Source organism: Acomys minous, assembly GCF_964271855.1.
Source record: "Acomys minous genome assembly, chromosome: 16".
Lineage (NCBI taxonomy): Eukaryota > Metazoa > Chordata > Mammalia > Rodentia > Muridae > Acomys > Acomys minous.
Window position 1 is genome coordinate 74311015 of NC_140498.1, and position 20589 is coordinate 74331603.

A 20589-nucleotide genomic window follows, 5' to 3' on the forward strand; every position below is an offset into this window, starting at 1 on the left:
TGTATGTATGACTGTGCACTAAGTGTGCCATGTCCTCATAGGCCAGAAGAGGACATTAGATCTCCTAGAACTAGAGTTACTCTTCATTGCTAGCTTCCATGTATGTTTTTAATACATATAATCATATAATATATTCATACATAACTTATACAATATATATGTGTGTGTGTGTATATAAATAAAATTATCTTGGGAGGTTCAAGACAGGGTTTCTCTGTGTAGCCTTCACTGTCCTGGACTCACTTTGTAGACCAGGCTGGCCTGGAACTGAAAGAGATCTGCATGCCTCTGCTGGGATTAGAGATGTGCACCATCGCGCCCAACTAATTTATATATACTTTATCTTCATGTATGATGGGTGTTCGTGTGAGTGCCAGAACATGAGCCAGAGTTCATGTGGAGGTCAGAGGACCACCTGAAGTTTGGTCTTCATCTTCCACTGTGTTTCTTGTTCACCTGTGTAGTCCAGGCTAGCTGGGCCTTGAGCTCCCAGGAAATCCAGTTTCTTCCTTTTTTTTTTTTGTTTGTTTTTTGTGGGTTTTTTTGGTTTTTCGAGACAGGGTTTCTCTGTGTAGCCTTGGCTGTCCTGCACTCACTTTGTAGACCAGGCCTCGAACTCATGGGGATCTATCTGCCTCTGCCTCCCGAGTGCTGGGATTAAAGGTGGGCGCCACCACCGCCCGGTGAGTTTCTGCCTCTTATATCACATAGGACACTGGGATTATAGACGGCACTACTGCATCTGGCCTTCTGTAGGTTAGGTTGAAACTCAGGTAAACGCTTCACCCACTGAGCCATTTCCTTAACCCTATTTTTTCCATTTTCCTGAGACAGGATCTTTCCATGAAGCCTAGCCAGGCCTTGAACTCACTAAGCAGGCGGCCTGCCTCAGGCTCCTGCATGCTGCTGTCATCCTTACCCCTCACACACACTACAAGGGCAGTCTTGAAACCATTCTACTCCGGAAGGGCATTCCGTGGGAGCAAGAGTGGACAGGGCCAGCCCATGACGACTTCACAAGCACTTGCCCGCCCCAACTCTGCTTCCAAAGCCCTGTAGAAGGAAGCATTCAGATACTAACAAGACATATTTCAAATAGTTTAATTTTAAAAATACTCTATTCAGTGCTAAAATAGGTCTTCACTTGCTGTTGCCCATTTCCATTTTTCTTAAACTTTTTTTTCAGACAAAAAATAAAATCATAAAGTTCAATTAAACATGCAGATTTCAAAGAAAAGGGTTCTTTCTAGAAAGTCTGAGCTGAAGGAGTACTGGGGGGCAAGTACTGCGGTCAGACCCTCCAATCCTAGCTGGGATTTTCTGCAGCAGGAGGCACAGATGCTGGAATGAAATGGACAGGAGGAAACAGGAAGCTGTGTGTGTGTGTGTACGCGTGGTGAGAAGCAGGTTTTGGCAGGCACAGGGCGCGGAGCAGCTGGGGCATCCAACAGAGGCTGGCCTCAGGGTCAGGATGCTATCCCCCACGGTCTCCTGCCCACAGGTGGGGAAAGCCCTCCCCTCTGGGAGCGCCACCCCCACTGTTGTCCAAGTCTCCACCAGGCAGTCAGTCCTTCTTCCAGCAGCAGCCAGCAGGGCCGGGCCCTGAGGCAAAGTCTGTAGTCTACAGTCTCCATTCAAATTCAAGTAATCCTAGGCACTCTTCTCTAGGGTGCCTTCCACACCTTTCTACTCGTGGCGGGCGGCGCCAGCAGCTCCGTGGTTCTGCAGGTGACAGATGAGCCTTGATGCTCTGGCCTACATGGGGTGCAGAAAGGATGTGAGTGCTCCTCTGCTCCAAGAGCAAGCAGACACGAGTGTCAGGGACAGGAAGATGATGTGACGACCCCACGCCCTCCGTCAGCCTTCTAGCCCAGAGGGCTCCCACGCACAGGCTCTGGACCCTAGTGCTTGCCCGGACCCCAGCATCAGAGCTCGGCCAGACCAGAATGCAATAAATAGAGGCAGGGGCCAGGAGGCGAGGGGCCGGACGGTGCTAGCTTTCCGACGTGGTCTGGGGCACTGCAGGTTGGTCCATACAGAATCGCTTCAAGGGCGGGGCACCCGAGTCCTCCTCTTCCTCAGTGGTCTAGAAGTAGCAGGACAGGGTACAGTGAGCCACTCCTGAGTAGCCCTAGCCATTCACCACCCTGCAGCCTACCCTCTGCTTACTCTCGAGTGGCCAAACCGGGCTATTTTAGAACCTGGTGACTCTGTTTCCCCAGCAGACCCTACATCCTACCACAGCATATCTGCGCTAGCCACTAGTTCCTAGGGTCTTTCCTTCTGTTCCTTGGAAATAGGGACAGCTGGTAGCTAGCCTCTTACCTGTGTCTCTAGTGGAACCGGCTCTTCCTTTGTGAGGGTGGGAGGCTCATCTGCAACTTCAGATGCAGGCAGTGATGGCTCTGCAAGAACAGCTGTGTTAGCACAAGGTAGGTCTGGCCTTGGCCTTGGCCTGGGGAGAGCCTGAGAGTCATGTCAAGAAGATGCAGGCCTGGGAGCCACTGTCCCTCACATAAGATGGATAAAGTATGACCAGATCACAGAGGGCCACCATCCCAGCCTGGGTGGCAGACACTGGGAACCAAAGCTCACCTGCCATTCCAACTACCACCATGCCTACTGTGCCTCTCGGTTCTGAGACGGCTGCTATGTCACATAAAACAATGGAGGGAGGGAGAGACAACAGCACATGGCCAGCAGCAAGCACGCATTATCCACACCAAAACCAGTTCAATCGTGTGGCTTACTGGTAACAGGGTAAAAACCCCAGAAGCTAACAAGAGCCAAAGACACATGCGAGGCACCCCAGGACTCACCCTCCAACATCTCCTGGCCCAGGGTGGGTGGCTGGGAGTCATCGGTACGGAAGTCTGCAGTGTGTGCTGGGCTCAGGGACTCGCTCTGCTGAGGACTGGGGCTGGAGTTGGTGCTGCTGTCCACCTTGAGTTGATAGACATCTGACACGGAACTCTGGTTGCTGTTCTCGTCTGGAAACCAAGCAGTAAAGCAGAGCTGGCGTGGCACCATCCAAGGAGCTCAGGCAGAGCCACCAACAGTTACCACCGCCGCAGACACCCCTAGAAGGGAGGCATGAGCAGGGTTCCCGTGCCCTGGGATTTATCTGCAGAGCCTAAGCTGACTTGAGACAGGTGTTGCTGTGTGGAGCAGGCCGGCCTCAACCTCTTATCTATCCTCTGCCTCTGCTTCCGCAGTCCTAATGACAGGTGTGACGCCGCACACCTGGAGAGAACTCGCTGTGTAGCCTTCACCTCTTGAGTTCTGAGATTGGAGGCATGCACCTCCACACCTGTTTTTTGAGGTGCTGAGGTTGGAACCCAGAACTTCCAGTGTACTGACTGAGTGAGCTCTCTACCAGTTGAGTCATAGTCCCAACCCAAGCATTTTCTATTTGACAATATATAGTGCATGCAGCCAAAACCTATGAGCACAACATTTCTAGGCCAGGAATCCACTTACATAACCATGTTTCTACTGCCTACCAATTACAGCTCTGGCCTGGTAGCTTCTCGCTGCACAGTGGGAGGCAGGGGTGCCATCTGTGCCTTCCCCTGGCACACAGACTGGAAGCACCACGTGTCTGGACCTCAGGGTTCCTGAAGGAGGCTGTGGTGTCTGGAGGCGGTCACCTCAGGCTCTCCGACACCTGACAGCCCCAAGGATGAGAGATGACCACCTGGGGCTCTGTCTACAGGCTTAAGGTCACCAAGGAACTTAAAAGCTGAGGCATCCGCAGTTCTCCATGCCCATCATCGCCGCCAGCAGTCACAGTCAGACTCCCTTATCACTAGCCTAGCCTCATGGGGCAGCCTTGAACGTTGGCCTCACACCACAGACAAAGTGAACACTCCAGCCCATGCATGGCTCCTGTGGTGGAGAGGGCTCTGTGTCCCTGTACTTCTCAGGGCAGACAGACATCTTTGCCCTCGGGCCTTGCTTTCTGCCATTCTTTAACCCATAGCCTGACTCCAGCAGCTGGAAGCTGGCCAAGCGCTATTTCATGGACTGTATCCCTGCCAACCTCCCTACTGCTGGCTGGTGTGATTTCTCCCCGCAGACTCCCTGTTTACCAGGGTGGAAAGGCCCATCCCATGAGCTCTGATGCGCACACACTTCACCTTCATCACAGTGTATGGGCTGTCTCTCATACTGTGTTGTCGCCAACACCCCAGTGCCAGGTACAGGAAGTACAAACAAAAAGGATGAGTTGGTGACCAGGCTTATGCCTCCTGTCCCCTGGAGCGTTCTGTTCACTGAACACCCTTTCCCTGTGTTCTCGTCCATCTATGACACTGACCTTGGAGGGAAGGAGGAGGACAGCAGGGACAAGTGCATGCTGGGTAGCTTCCCATATAATTCTTAAGAGACAGTGGAAGGCCACTGCAGTCTACCCTCTTTCAGGACTACTATCCTCCACGCTAAAATGAAGTAGTGTGTGTGTGTGTGTGTGTGTGTGTGTGTGTGTGAGAGAGAGAGAGAGAAAGAGAGAGAGAGAGAGAGTGAGAGAAAGAGAGAGAGAGGAGAGAGAGAGAGAGGAGAGGGAGGGAGGGGGAGAGAGAGAGAGAGAGAGAGAGAGAGAGAGAGAGAGAGAGAGAGAGAGAGAGAGAGAGAGAGAGAGAGAGGAGAGGGAGGGAGGGGGAGAGAGAGAGAGAGAGAGAGAGAGAGAGAGAGAAAGAGAGAGAGAGGAGAGAGAGAGAGAGAGAGGAGAGGGAGGGAGGGGGAGAGAGAGAGAGAGAGAGAGAGAGAGAGAGAGGGAACGCTGAAGTTCTGATTCAGGCCTGGTGGCACCGACCTGTTACAGCAGCCACTTGAGAAACTGAGGCAGAAGGATGCAAGTTCAAGGCCAGCCTGAGGAACCTACAGAGATCCTGCCTTTAAATTAAACACAAAGGGGCAGGAGCTTGCCTCGCACTTGTGAGGTCATAAATTCAATTCCAGGTTCTGCCAAAAGGGAAAAAAAGAGCAGTGAAGTTCTGTGGCCTGTGCACTCTGGCTTTGGGAATGTTCGAGTCCTCAAGTGTGGATGGATGACAACAACTGCAGAGCTGGTGGCGCGGGCTGACAGGATGCAAATGAGAAGTGACGTGACTCTGCCTTCTGGCCACAGTGCTGTGTGGGTGGAAAAGGGCCTGAGAGCAGTGGTTCTCAACCTTCCCAATACTAAGACCCTTTCATACAGTTCCTCATAATGTAGTGAGCCCAACCATCAAACTATTTTCGTTGCTACTTAATACTGTGGATTTTGCTCATCTTATGAATCATAGTGTAAATACCTGTGTCTTCTGATGGCCTTAGGCAACCCCTGTGAAAGGATCGTTTGACCCCAAAAGGGGTCGTAACTCACAGGTTGAGAACCTCAGCACTAGAAGGCATGCTGTGGGTGCTGGGTCAGTCATTCAGGCTGGCTGTCTCAGGAGATAACAATCTTTGGGGTGGGGGGGTTCAAGACAGGGTTTCTCTGTGTAATACCCCTGGCTATCCTGGAAATTATTCTGTAGACCAAGCTGGCCTCAAACTCAGAGATCCACCTGCCTCTGTCTCCAAGTGCTGGGATTAAAGGCATGTACCACCACACCAGCTCAGGAGGCAGCAATCCTGATTATGGGTGGCCTACTAGAGACACCCTAAAAAAGAGACAGCTTCTGATAGGCAGAGGAAAGAGGATCTCTGTGAGTTTGAGGCCAGCCTGGTCTACAAAGGGAGTTCCAGGATAATCAAGGCTGCACTGAGAAAATTCTATCTAGAAAAACAAACAAACAAAACCTCACAGCTTCTGGGAAGCCAAGCCGTCCGGCTGGAGAACTGTAGATGCCTGGTAGCCTCAACTCAATGCCTCAGCTTCCAACAATGGACAATAAGGGTATTAGCAGCAACCCTGCAGGGTTCCCATCAGCTTTAGTGGAAAGGCTCTGTGCTCTGAAATCAGCACTAACACCCAAGACCTGAAGCTATTTCCCAGAGAATGGAACTCAGTGTGCTGTGGGTGGACCCCAGGGCCTTAACGTGCTGAGCCAGTCTCAGTCCAGGCATGGTCTTTCTTTCTTTCCTTTTTGTTTTATACAAATATTCTTATTTTTCATTACATGTATGTGTGTCTCTCTGTGTGTGGACCCCAGGGCCTTAACATGCTACGCAAGCACCACACTGAGCCAGTCTCAATCCAGGCATGGTCTTTCTTTCCTTTTTTTTTTTTTTTTTTACACATATATTTTTATTTTTCATTACATGTATGTGTGTCTCTGTGTGTGTGGGTACACAAGAGTAGTGAACACAGGTGCCCACGGAGACCAGAAAGGAAATCAGCTCCTCTGGGGCTGGAGTTGTAAGGCGCCTGATGTGGGCATTGGGGACTGAACTCATGTCCTCCGCAAGGACAGTTCCTACTTTAAGCCACTGAACCACTGCTCCTGCCCACTTTTTGGTCTTTCAAGACAGGGTTGCTGGCTGGCCTGGAACTCAGAGATCCACCGAGTGCTACGTATGCGCGCACAACCACACATTGCTCCCAGGTAGGTTCTTATTCCTGTGACTTCACTGAATTTTTCTGATTTAAAAAAAAAAATATTTCTTTGTATTTTAGGTGGATAAATGTTTTGCCTGTGTGTTCATACATGCCCCTACTTGTGTGCCGGGTGCCTGTGGAACTCAGAAGTTATCAGAACCCCCTGGCACTGGAGTTATGGATGGTTGTGAGCAACCATGTGGGTGCTGAAAACTGACCCTGGGTCCTTGGCAAGAGCAGCAAGTGCTCCTGACCACTGAGCGGCCTCTCCAGCCCCAAGGTTTCTATTGTCTGCAAGGGAGACAGGCACAGTCAACTCACCCTGGAATTCAAGAAGGAGGGAGGAGTTGGCTGAGGCATCAGAGGGAAAGCCATTGGGTTCCCGGGCAGCTGAGCTGTTCGATTTTGACTTTTCTTTCTATGAAAGCAAAAAAGAAGAAGAAAAAGAAATATGACATAGATAAGCAGGAGCCTCACAGGGGGACAGGGGCACCTGCTGTCTGGAAGCCCTCAGGGGTCTGAAGGGAAGTCATGGGATGGGGGAGCCTGGGAACCGGGAGGCAGGCAGAGAATGACAAAGGCCCAGGTAATTGCTTCCTCTCCACCGGCCTCTCTAGCTGAAGCAGCTGAGCCACAGGGGGCCGGGGCCTTGGCCTCCCCCTCAGCACTGTGGTTCTCTTCTGCCCTGATTGCAACGTTCAGGACTCAGCCCAGCCGGTCCCTGCACCCAGGCAGAATGAGGGACAAAATACACACATTTGAGACAGTCCCTTGGTTTTTTGTTTTCGACCCCTAGTTAGGCAAAAGGGAACACTGCAGGTAGGACAAAAGCTGCAGTCACCAGCATCCTTTCCCATGACAGCACTTCCAGCAGACAGAGGCTGTCGGAAGGGACCACAGTGAGAAGCCATGGTCACTGGGCCTCACACAGCAGAGGGAGCGCCAACAGCAAATGCTGAAATCCGCAGTCTCAGACTCACCAACCCGTCTTTTTTTTTTTTTCTTCTTGAGACAGGGTTTCTCTGTGTAGCCTTGGCTGTCCTGGAACTCTATTTGTAGACCAGGCTGGCCTTGAACCCACAGAGATCCACCTGCCTCTGCCGTGGGAATAAAAGTGTAAGAAACCATGCCCGGCTCCAACCCGTACTTTTCACATCTCTTCACTGTAGATGCAGCAGTGATACAAAGAGTAGTTAGAAACCCTTAAACCAGCCAGGCGCGGTGGCACACTCCTGTAGTATCAGCACTCCAGGAGGCAGAGGCAGGCAGATCTCTGTGAGTTCAAGGCCAGCCTGGTCTACACAGAGAGTCCATGATAGTTAGGGCTACACAGAGAAACCCTGTCTTGGAAAAAAAACCAAAAAACCCTTAAGCCAGCCAGGTAGTGGTGGTGGCGGCGGCGCACGACTTTAATCCCAGCACTCGGGAGGCAGAGGCAGGTGGATCACTGTGAGTTCGAGGCCAGCCTGGTCTACAAAAGTGAGTCCAAGACAGCCAAGGATACACAGAGAAACCCTGTCTCGAAAAAACAAAAAACCAAAAACCAAAAAAACCAAAACAAACAAACAAAAACCCCAAACAAAATAACCCTCAAGCTTAGTCCTATAAATAAGTCACTTATGTCTATTTTTGCCTTCACCTCTATTTTTTATATGTAGACCTATTTCTTTAACTGATTTAAATGACATTTATTTTGTATGTGAATATATGTGAACTTGTGTGGAGGCCAGAGGACAACTTTGGGGAGTATGTTCTCTCCTTCCTGGGAATTGAACTGGAGTCATCGGGCTTGGTGCTAAGGGCCTTTATCCACTGAGCCACCCTGCCTGCCCAGGTAGACCTAATTTGACTGTAGTTGTAAACACTTCACCACTTTCCTACATAAACACATGTTGTAGCAGTTATATCATACTCTATTTGCCCTGATTCACCAACTGCTTTCCAGCAGTAGATGTGTGTGTGTGTGTGTGTATGTATGTATGTATGTATGTATGTATGTATGTATGTATGTATGTATCAAGTTTGAGGCCAGCCTGGGCTCCACGAGACTGTCTCAAAAACCAAACCAAACCAAACAAATGGGCTGGAGATGGATCAGCAGTTAAGAATACTAGCTGAGCCGGGCGTGGTGGTGGTGGCGCAGGCCTTTAATCCCAGCACTCTGGGAGGCAGAGGCAGGCAGATCAATGTGAGTTTGAGGCCAGCCTGGTCTACAAAGTGACTCCAAAAAGCAAACAACAAAATAATAATAATAATAATAATAATAATAATAATAATAATAATAATAATAATAATAATAATACTCTTCCATAGGACCTGGGTTCAGCACCCACACAGCAGCTCACAACCATCGATAACTCCATGTCCAGGGACTCTCATGCCCTCTTCTAGCCTCTGCGGGCAGCAGGCAAGCTTGTGGTGCACAGGCATACATGCAGTCAGAACACCCACACACTCAAAAGAATTAAACACAATTGCCCCAAGAGCTAAGCAGTCAACTCAATAAGCTAGAAAAAAAAAACAAAACAAGAGCAAAGAAAATGAATGAAAAGGAAATAACAGTAGCAAAGAAACCAGAGATTGTTGGGAATAGTGGCACACGCCTTTAATTCCAGCACTGGGGAGGCAAAGGCAGAAGGATCAAAGTGAGTTTGAAGCCAGCTTCATCTACAGAGTGAGTCCAGGACAGCCAGGGGTACCCAGAAAAACCCTGTCTCAGAAAAAAAAAAATCCAGAGATTATTGGAGGTTGGTCTGATGTATTTTGATGCTAATTACTACTTGCTATCTGTGACCTACCTTGCCTAGAGCCTAACCTATTTAGCCAATAAAAGGCCATCACAATTGGGCAAGGCAAATGAAATAGGCGTGGCTAAGGTTCCCGGGCTGGGGAAACAGAGAGATTCTTGGGAAAAAGAGAGACAGGAAAGAGAGGCGAAGGGCACGCCATCTTGGGTTAGATGGAGGAAAAAACACATGGCCACGTGGATGGAGGATTCGGCCCAGATAAAAAACATTAACAAATATATAGGATTATGGATGGGAGGTAACTTGATAGAAATTATTAGAAGCAGATGGCATGGGATTGGGGCAGGGATTCCATACTTGGCCACTATGGGAAGTAGTTTAGGGGATTAATGTTTACCCTGCCCCAAGTTAACTAAGGCTATTTTAAAATGTAACAGGTGTTTGTGTCTTGATTGATTGCTAGCGGGTTAAAAAAAAAACCTGCCGTAATAATGTTTATTATCAGGCCATCCTGGTAAATTAACAAGAAGAGATTAATAAAAATTACCTAATAAGTTTTTTATACAGGTTTGAAAAGCAACAAAATCACCTACTGTGGAAAAGCCACAAGTATATAAAAAATGAGTGAAAGGCACAGTAAGCAAGCGTGTAATGTGTTTGGCTGGTTGGTTTTACTTGTCTGGGCGGTTTCTGAGACAAAGTTTCACCATGTAGTTCTAGCTAGAACATTTATGTGTAGGGATCTGAGTGAGAATGGTCCCCATAGGTTATTATGTTTCAATACTTGGTGCCCTGTTGGGAGAGATGATAGTGAGTTTTAGGTCAACTTGACATAGGCAGAGTCATTTGGGATGAGGGACCCTTAATTGAGAAAATGTCCCCATCAGATTGGCTGTGGGCAAGCCTGTGGTGCATTTTCTTGATGGGTGCTAGGGTCACCCCCGGGCTAGTGGACCCGGGTGCTATAGGACAGCAGGCTGAGCAAGGCAGTCGGCAGCCTCCCTTCATGGCCTCTGCTTCAGTGCCTGCGCTGACTTTGCTGATGACCGACTGTGACCTGAGAGCTGTGAGCTAGAATAAACCCTTTCCTGCCCAAGCTGCTTATGGTTGTGGTCTTTACCACAACAATGAAAACTCCAGACAGAGGAGGTAGGGGTGGGCTTTGAGTTTTCAAAAGACTCACACCACTGCCAGTGCACTCTCTGCATCCTGCTTGTGTGAGCTCTCAGCTGTCTCAGCCACCATGTCTTAGACTCTAACCCTCTGAAGCCATAAGCCCAATTAAACTCTTTCTTTTATAAGTTGCCTTGATCATGGTATCTCATCCCAGTCACAGAGAGTTACTAAGACATGATATAAATCAGGATGCCTTGATGCCTCTGCCTCCTCAGTGCTGAGATTAAAGGTGTGACAAGTTTCAAAACACAAAATAATCTTCCAAAACACCCTACATACCAGCCCATTCGAAAACTGTGAGCAGAGGACCGCAGACATCTCAGATACCAGGTAGCCAAGCCTCCTATGTAAGACTGAGGGTAAATCCTGCAGGAAGCTGAGCGGCAGCGGCAGCCAGAATGTGAGCCCTTCTGAGGCCTGAGGGAAGGGGGCCTTGGCTCCCCAGTGAGGAGCCAGGACGAATGTCCATCTACAGTGAAATGATGGGCGTTAGGCCTGACTCCACATGTGGCTGTACTGCCTCGGGTGTCTCACGAACGGAAAGAGGACACTCAGCCGCAGATTACATCAAACACCTCTGTGTGGCCTTACAGAAGGGACAGATTCCGTCTGTTCCCTTCAGTATGGGGACAAGTGTGCTACCCCTGATCTCAATTATCAGCCTGTCTTTCACTAAGTTGTCCATACATGACCTCAAATTCCATCAGTAGCCCAGGCAGGCCATGGCCCTGGGGTCTTCCTGTTTCTGCCCGAGTGGCTGGGATTACAGGCCTGTGGCACCAAGCCCGACTAGTTGTTTTGGTTTTTTGACAGCTATGAAGCCCGGGCTCATAAGAATCCTGCCTCTGTCTCCCAGGCGCTGGCTGGGGTCTCAAGTGTGCAGCAGGAAAAATGTCTCTCTCTCTTTTTTTTTTTTTTTCCATTTTTCAAGACAGCATTTCTCTGTGTAACAGCCCTGGCTGTCTTGGACTCACTCTGTACACTAAGATGGCCTCAGCCTCCCAGGTGCTGGCTGGGATCTCACCTGTGCGCTACCACACGCAGCAGAAAATATTTCTTATGTTTAATTTAAATGCATCAACTGTATTTTAAAAGATTAAAAAAAAATCTCTGTAAAGTTTGAACTCTTCACTTGGGCACTGAGGCTCATAGCTGTAATGCTAGCAGCTGGAGGCCGGCAGAGGAGACACTAACAAGTTCAAGGACTGCCTGAGTTACACAGCGAGATTCTGTTGTAAACTCACCGAAAAAAAGAAATAAAATTAAACACTAAAGGACACTACAGAGTATTTATAAAACAAGTTACAAATGGAAAGACACATGGATAGCTTAATGAGCAATAAGAAGAATTCCCACTATTCCTAAGAAAAAGACTATGCAAGGAAATCGCCAAGCCTGGTGATGCAAGTTTATAATCTCAGCACTTAGAAGGTAAAGGTAGGGTGATCAGAAATTCTAAGCTATCCTCTGCTACAACATAGGCTTGGGCCAGCCTGGGTTACATAAAACCCTGCCTCAAAAAAAGAAAACGGGGCTGGAGAGATGGCTCAGAGGTTAAGAGCATTGTCTGTTCTTCCAAAGGTCCTGAGTTCAATTCCCAGCAACCACATGGTGGCTCTCACATGCAGGCAGAATACTGTACTAATAGTAAGTAAATAAATACTAAAAAAAGAAAAAAAAAAAGAAAAAAGAAAAAAGAAAGGAAACAGCAAGCCAGTGTGGTGGCACACGCCTTTAATCCCAGCATTCAGGGAGGCAGAGGCAGGCGGATCACTGTGAGTTTGAGGCCAGCCTGGTCTACAGAGCGAGTCCAGGACAGCCAGGGCTACACAGAGAAGCCCTGTCTTGAAAAACCAAAAAAAGAAAAAAAAAAAAAAGAAAGAAAGAAAGAAAAGGAAAGAACACAGCTCTGTGAGACGGCCTGGACAGCCCCTTCCCTGAAGCACATGCGGATGGCTAGGAAACACTGGGAGGGCTCCTTCTCCTGAAGAACTCACAGCAGAATATACACTTAGGTTTGGCAAAGCTGCACCCAGCCTCGGGCGTGCAGCCGTTTCCGCTGCAGTGTGGTCCTGGCGGAAACTGAAACTGGTATCGTCACTATGGAAAACAGCTCAGCCTTAGCTAGTACAGGCCAAATTACGCAGTGGAGACCCAGCGTCCGGAATGCTAGGAATGCCGCTGATCCGCACACTGAACTAATGCTCTAGGGGCACTGCTCTGCGACACCCACACACGGGGCCATCAGAGAGGGGGCTGGAAGGCTGCCTGGTGGCTGCCTAAGTCAGGGCTGCCGTGCTGTGAGCAAACACCATGGGCAAAAGCAAGTTGGAGAGAAAGGGTTTATTTGGCTTACACTTCCACGCACTGCTCCTCATCAAAGGAAGCCAGGACAGGAACTCAAGCCGGGCTGGAACCTGGAGCAGACGCGAATGCAGAGCATGGAGGGCACTGCTTAGGCTGGCTCGCTCAGCCTGGTTCCCTTTTTTTTTTTTTTTTCTTTTTTTGGTTTCTTTCAAGACAGGGTTTCCTTGTGTGGCCATGGCTGTCCTAGAACTAGCTCTGTAGACCACACTGGCCTCAAACCTGTCTACGCTGGGATCAAAGGCATTCGCCACCACTTATGGCCAGCCTGCTTTCTTACAGAACCCAGTGATGGCACCACCTGACAACAGGCTGGGCCCTCCTCCCTCCCCCAGGGGTCACTAATGAAGACAATGCTCTACAGGCTTGTGTAGGGCCGGCCCAGTCTTCTGGAGGCATTTTCTCCATTGGCGTTCCATCTTTTCAGATGACTCTAGTTTGTGTGTCAAGCATGAGGGAGTATCAATCCCCAGCTCCCACAGAAAAGCTGGACAGACAAGGCAGCCTTTCAGCTACCCTAGTGCTGAGGAGACAATCTGGGCAGCTAGCTTAGCTGAGTTTACTTCAGTAAGTCAGGGGAAGGGTGATAAAGTGAGACACCTGTCACCGACCTATGGCCTCCTCAGGCGCATGCTACCCACAAGAGAAGAAGAGAGTAATTACAGGCAGGTCTGAGGGAGTTTGCCTGTAATCCCAGGACCCCGGAGGTACAGACAGGATATTAAAGTTTGAGGTCAGCCTATCATTCAGAGGGAAATCCTGTATCAATAAAACAGAACACCCGGGCATAATGGCACACACCTTAAATCCCAGCACTCAGAGGCAGAGGCAAGCAGATCTCTGTGAGTCTGCGTATCAAATTGCAGAATAATCAGGGTTACACAGAGAGACTTTGTCTCACCCCAACCCCCTACCCACAAAGAAAAGATATAAACAAAAACAAAACAAACAAAACAAACAAACAAACAAAAAACAGGACCAAAGACAACATGAATTGATATGATAAATATATAGTGCTGGGCAAACCAAGAAATAAACCAAATGACAACAAAGAAAAATCAAGACACAAAAACATACATTTTATGATTCACTTTTTAGCTTTTTAATTTTTATTTTGTGTGTATGGGTGCACTGCTTGCATATATGTCTGTGCTCCACATATGTACCTGGTGCCAGCAGAGGCCAGAACAGGGCATCAGCTCTGGAACAGGAGCTACAGATGGGGGTGAGCCACGTGTGGGTGCTGGGAACTGAACTCAGGTCCTCCGGAACAGCATCCAGGGCTCTAAACTGCTGAGCCATCTCTCCAGCCCTACGATTCGTTTGTATAAAGTTCAAAATCCCTAAAAATGACCAGAGCGGTGGTAAGAACACATAAGAGAGTGGCAACTCCTAGACAGGAGGGCAGAACAGCACAGGGTCTTCAGAGTCAGCGATACTCTGTTCTGGGACCCTAGTGTTTCCATTTACTCACTGGAGACACGGACTCACGGTGCAGCCCAGGCTGGCTGGCTTAGAATTCCCACTCCAGAGTGCTGGAGTTACAGGTATGTATAACCCACCCAGCTACCCAGATGTGCACTACCAGAATGTTGGTTTATTGTTATTAGAGTGCAGAGTTCTGCTGGCTTTTTTGGGGGGGCGGGGGCAGAGTTCAAAGACAGGTTTTCTCTGTGTAGCCCTGGCTGTCCTGGACTTGCTTTGTAGACTAGACTGGCCTCGAACTTACAGAGCTCTGCATGCCTCTGCCTCCCAGAGTGCTGGGATTGCAGGTGTATACCATTGTGCCTGCCTTTGCAGAGTTCTGTTGTAAATTATTAGTGTTGTTGTTGTTGTTGTTATTATTATTATTATTATTACTGTTATTGTTATTATTGTTATGATTAGTTTTGGTTTCCCAAGACCTGTGTAGCCTTGGCTGTCCTGGACTCACTTTGTAGACCAGGCTGGCCTTGAACTCAGAGATCCACCTGTCTCTGCCTCCCAAGTGCTGGGATTAAAGGTGTGTGCCACCACACTGGCTGTAAATATATTTTTATACATATGTATATAATATATATATTATATACATACATACATATACACACATTCTTTTTTTCTGTGCTTGAGAAGGAATCCAGAGCCTCAAGCATTAGGCAAGAGATTGACCACAGAGCTACACTCTCAGCTTTCACTATATATTTTTAAAAGGTTTGTGTGCACATGTAAGCATTCTGCCCGTGTGCATGTCTGTGCACCATGTGCATGCCTGACATTGGGTCCCTGGAACTGGACTTAGAGGCAGTTTGTGAATCACCACGTGGACAATGGAAACTGAACCTGGTTCCTCTGCAAGAGCAGCAAGTGCTCTTAACCCCTGAGCCAGTTCTCCAGCCCTTATCTTATACTTTTAATAAACCAATGATTCTATGTTTCTATGGGGATGGGCACATTCCATGACACACAATACGAGATTAAAGAACAATTCTATGGCCTCAGCTCTCTTCCTCCACCTTTACATGGATTCCAAGTATTGAAATAAGGTTGCCAGGGATATGCAGCAACTGTCAGCACCATATGTATACTTTTCTTTAAAAGATTTATTAATGGGCTGGAGAAATAGCTCAGAGGCTAAGAGCACTGGCTGTTCTTGCAGAGGTCCTGAGTTCAATTCCCAGCACCAACATGGTGGCTCACAACCATTTATAATGTGATCTGATGCCCTCTTCTGGTCTGCAGATGTACATGCAGGCAGAGCACTGTAGACATAATAATAAATAAATAAATCTTTTGTTTGTTTGTAGCCTTGGCTGTTCTGGACTCACTTTGCAGACCAGGCTGGCCTTGAACTTACAGAGATCTACTTGCCTCTGCCTCCTGAGTGCTGGGATTAAAGGTGTGCGCTGGTACCACCCAGTAATAAATAAATCTTGAAAGAAAAAAGATTAGCTATTTATTTATGTGTGTGTGTGCACGCCTATGAATGAGTCCATATGAGGGGACCAAAAGGGAACATCAAATCTCTTGTAGCTGGAATACAGAGTGACAGCTGCAATCCCAGCTTAGGATGAGAGGAGGATGGTTAGTTCCAAACCAGTGTGGGCTGCATACCCCTTTTGAGTCCATGCTGAGCTACTCAGAGAGTCTAAAATGCAACCATGGGGCTGGAGTGACGGTCCAGTAGCTAAGCACACTGCTGTGTTCCAGAGCGCTCATGTTCAGGTGCAGCACTCCCATGGCAGAGCCCAGCTGCTATACTCTAGTTCCAGGGGATCTGACACCCTCTTCTGTCCTCTGCAGGCACTGCATGTATGTGGTATGCAGGTAAAACACACACACACACACACACACACAGAGATAAAAATAAATAATAAATATTTTGTAAGTACAGAGGAGCTGGAGGGACAGCTCAGCGGCTAGAGTGCTCACTGCTCTTGCAAAGGATCTGGGTTGGATTTCCAGTACCTAGATGGTGACTCACAGTCATCCGTGAGTGACTCCAGTTCCAAAGGACCTGATGCCCTCTGCTGACCTTCCTGGGCACCAGGCACAGATCTGGCACATACAGGCACAACACTCATAATGGGGGAAAAAAAAACACCTATGCTGAGAAAATCAGGAATGGGGCTTAAGCTACAGTCAAAATAGAGACAACAAAGGAGTGAAATAACAAAGGAAGGCCTTGCACAGACCATGATAAGAGAGAAATAAATTCCTTTATAATTAAAAGAGGCAGCCAGGTGTGGTGGCGCCTTTAATCCCAGCACTCGGGAGGCAGAGGCACGTGGATCGCTGTGAGTTTGAGGCCAGCCTGGTCTACAAAGTGAGACCAGCACAGCCAAAGCTACACAGAGAAACCTTGTCTTGAAAACTAAAAAAAATTTTTAAAAATTAAAAAAGAGACAATCAATGAAAACTAAGAAAACACTATTTTTAATTGTTGTGCCCCACCCTCACTTACCTCCTTGCTATCTGTCACAGGCACCCACTTGAATATCCTCAGCGATGTGTCCCCCACAGTCACCCACTTCTTCTCCCTGGAAGATGAGCATTAATTGGAATAAAGCACATTTTCTGTTTGCTTATTAATGATGCTTTCTGCTTCTCAACAGATTGCTCCTTTGATGTGCAATGCCTTCTAGACTTCTCTGTCAAATTACACCTGAAGGTAGGATTGGACAGCGAGAAGTAACCAAAGTAGAAATAAGAGCCAGGAGGGGGCTTTCACCTGTATGCCTGTAACCTCGGCTCTTGGAGGCTGAGGCAGGAGGACTGAAACAAATTGGGGAAGGGGAGGCTTTGGACGGCAGTGAGTGTGGCTCAGTGTGAACGGACTTTCTTGGCATGCACAGCTCCTGATTTTGGTCCCTAGCAAACAAAAGCCAATGAAGATTGTGGAGATAATTTCTGAGTCTCTCTAGACTGGTTTTGTTCATCTCGCATTTAAGGGTCCCTGTAACAGGAAGAACAATCACAAGAACGGAACGGGTACCATTTGCATGCTGGGTAACGTAGACTACTCACAGAGAGAAACTACGCTGAACAAGTTTGCAGATTTTAATCTTGAAGGTCAAAGCCTTGTAGCTACCCTTGTCTCTCTGGTCTGGGGCTACCAACACAGGTGGAGGCCCTAGTCTAGCTTAGCCGAGGCTATGGGCTCCATGCCCAGCATACAAACAAAACAAACTCCCTCCCCCAAAATTCTTCTCTGCCCTGGTGAGGTAGAAATGGCAGAATTGGGCTGGAGAGATGGCTCAGAGGTTAGGAGCACCATCTTGCTCTTCCAGAGATCCTGAGTTCAAATCCCAGCAACCACATGATGGCTCATAACCATCTAGAATAAGATCTGGTGCCCTCTGCTGGCAAGCAGGTGCACATGCAGGCAAACACTGTGTACAAAATAAATAAATAAATCTTAAAAAAATAAAAAGAATTAGGGATGGAATCCAGGCCTTGGCCATGCTAGGCAAGTGCTCTACCACCAAGCAACAAGTCACTCAAAATGCTTGTTGTGCGTTGTTTTGTGGTAGGGAACTCTTACATCGCCTCGACTGGCCTTAAACTTGTGATCCCCCTGCCGCAGCTTCCTGAGTAGCTATGATCACAGGCCTAAGACCTTAGGCCCATTTCACTATGTTGCTTGGGCCTCAAGTCCCTAGATGCAAATGATCTTCCGAGAGTAGCCAGGGGACTACAGGTGTGTTTGGATGCAGTGTTGGGATTTTTCAGTTAAAATGTCAAACACAGGGGGCTGGAGAGATGGCTCAGTAGTTAAGAGCACTGGCTGCTCTTCTGGAGGTCCTGAGTTCAATTCCCAGCACCCACATGGTGGCTCACAGCCATCTGTAATGTGATCTGATGCCCTCTTCTGGTATGCAGGGGTACATGTAGATAGAGGACTTACATACGTTAAATAAATATATACATCTTTTAAAAAGTCAAACACAGATCACCAGGTGCAGTGGCGCATGCCTGTAATCCCAACACTCGGGAGGCAGAGGCAGGTAGATATCTTAGTTCGAGACCAGCCTGGTCTACAAAGCGAGTCCAGGACAGCCAAAGCTAACACAGAGAGCCCCTGCCTCGAAAAAAAAAAAAAATTAACATTATGATGATGATGATTGGGTGCTTTATATGCATGTTTGTCTGCATCACACACTTGTACCCAGGAATGTCAGAAGAGGGCATGGGATCCTGTGGGACCGGAATTACAGCTGTTGTAAGCTGCCATGTGGTGCTAAGAATTGAATGCAGGCCCTCTGTAAGAGCAGCCAGGTGCTTCTTAACCACTGAGCTACTTCTCCTGCCTCCAAACTTAAAAGAAAAAGTACTTGTGTCTGCTGCAATAGCATGTACCTTTACCCAATAACCTATCTTTTCATTCCAGAAACAACTTTTTGGTAGTAGAGGAATTCAGGCAGGCACAGATGAGGCCTGCTTCATTCATTTTCTTACCAGTAAAAAAACCGAAAGGGAGGCCAGGCGTGGTGGCGCACGCTCCCAGCACTCAGGAGGCAGAGGCAGGTGGATCGCTGTGAGTCTGAGGCCAGCCTGGTCTACAAAGGGAGTCCAGGACAGCCAGAGCTGTTACACAGAGAAACTCTGTCTCGAAAAACCAAAAACAAGCAAAACAAACAAACAACCACCCCCCAAAAAACCACGAAAGGGAGGTGGGGAGACTTGAGAACCACATACTAAGAAGGGGAACGCCATAAGATGTGCACTTAAAACAAAAATTTCTGGCGTAGTGGTGCAAGCCTTTAGTCCCAGCACTTAGGAGACAGAGGATCTCTTAAGAGTTCAAGGCAAGCCTAGTCTACAAAGTGAGGTCCAGCACAGACAAAGATGCACAATAAGACAGATTCAAAGACAAAAAAAAAAAAAAAAATCACTCTAGTCGTATCTTAGCAACTGGGGAGACTAATCACTGCATGCATGAGACCTGACGGCGTTACACAGGGAAAGCCAGCCTCCCCCCCACAAAAAAAGTAACGAAATTACTAATAAGTGAGGGGGAATGATTCAAAAAAGTTGGCTCAAAACAGTTTAATGCAATGAGATCCTGTTGGCTCAATCTGGGTAAATATTTGTAGACAGACCCATGGGCGCCAAGACCGCCGCCAATTGATATCAGGAGCTGCTGTTCCTACAACTCCCACTTAATTTCAACCACTTGACCCGCATACGACTGAGCGACAACGGACATCTCCGGGCAGTCGTGATGCGCAGGAGCGGAAGCGGAACAGGGCGGCGCCAGGCAGGCCTTCCGCGAGGTCCTGTAACCCACAGGAAGTGCAACTGCGCAGCGCTACGTCCCGCTCAGCTACAGCGGCCGGAAGCAACTAATGACAGCCAGTGGGGCGGGGCTGCGAGGCGACTGTCCTTCTGATTGGCTACTGCGAACGCGGACTTGTGACTTCACGCCGACGCCGGCGCGCCCTCCTTTCGCTTTCTTGCTCCGGCCCCCTCCCCCCCAGGAGCCGGCCTCTTGGTTCCCACCCTGCCCGTGCGTGCCTGGTGACCCCTCACGCCGGCTTTCCCGCAACCCCACGTCAGCACCCCCTTCCCTCCGCTCCCGCCCCTCACCATTTCCGCACTTTCTCGATGGCCGCCATCACCTTCTTGATGTCATCTTTGGCCCTGCTACGGGTCTCGGCCCGGACCGAACGGCCCGACATGGCGGCGGCGGGGAGTGGCTGGGGGCCGGGACACTGCTCCCAAGACGCGGGATATCACGCGCCTCACGCGCCGCCGTCCACCCGCCGCCACCGCAGCACGTCACCGCGGCCGTCGCCCCCACCCCACCCCCGTGCGCGCGTGCGTGAGGGAGCGCGCGCACCCGCCCGCCCCTTGGGCCCTGAGGCCTCAGCGCGCTTGCGCACCCTGCCCCGGGCGTCCCTGCTGGGCGCCTCCGGAGACTGGCAGGCGGTCTAGTGTCGCCCGCACGTGCTGCGTGCCAGGCGAGGCCGCGGCGGTGGTGGGATGAAATCTCGAAGCCACCACAGTATTGTACTGCGTAAATGAACTTTTTTGTGTGTGAGAGAAACAAGGTCTCTCTATCTGTGTGACCTGGAACCTGCTGTGTAGACCAGGCTGATCTCAAACCCAGAGAGCCACCTGATTCTGCCTCTCCGGTGTTGTGTGCCACCGCATCTGATTGGGAAAATTCATTTCATTTTGGTTTTTCTTTTTTTTTTTAAAGATTTATTCATTTATTTATTTATTAAATATGTATACAGTACTCTGCCTGCACGTACACCTGCAGGCCAGAAGAGGGCATCAGATCACATTACAGATGGT

General features: G+C 48.9%; 1 protein-coding gene across 1 annotated transcript; it reads right to left on the reverse strand.

The window, feature by feature from the left end:
* Positions 1–1085: 1085 nt before the first annotated feature.
* BCL7B (BAF chromatin remodeling complex subunit BCL7B) lies at positions 1086–20138 on the reverse strand. Its single transcript, XM_084764678.1, has 6 exons — positions 19876–20138; positions 16751–16826; positions 6845–6941; positions 2820–2990; positions 2326–2405; positions 1086–2086 (listed from the first exon to the last, which is right to left on the reverse strand). The coding sequence occupies exons 1-6, from the start codon at positions 19965–19967 to the stop codon at positions 1994–1996; spliced, it is 609 nt and encodes a 202-aa protein (XP_084620804.1). The 5' UTR covers positions 19968–20138; the 3' UTR covers positions 1086–1993.
* Positions 20139–20589: the final 451 nt, after the last annotated feature.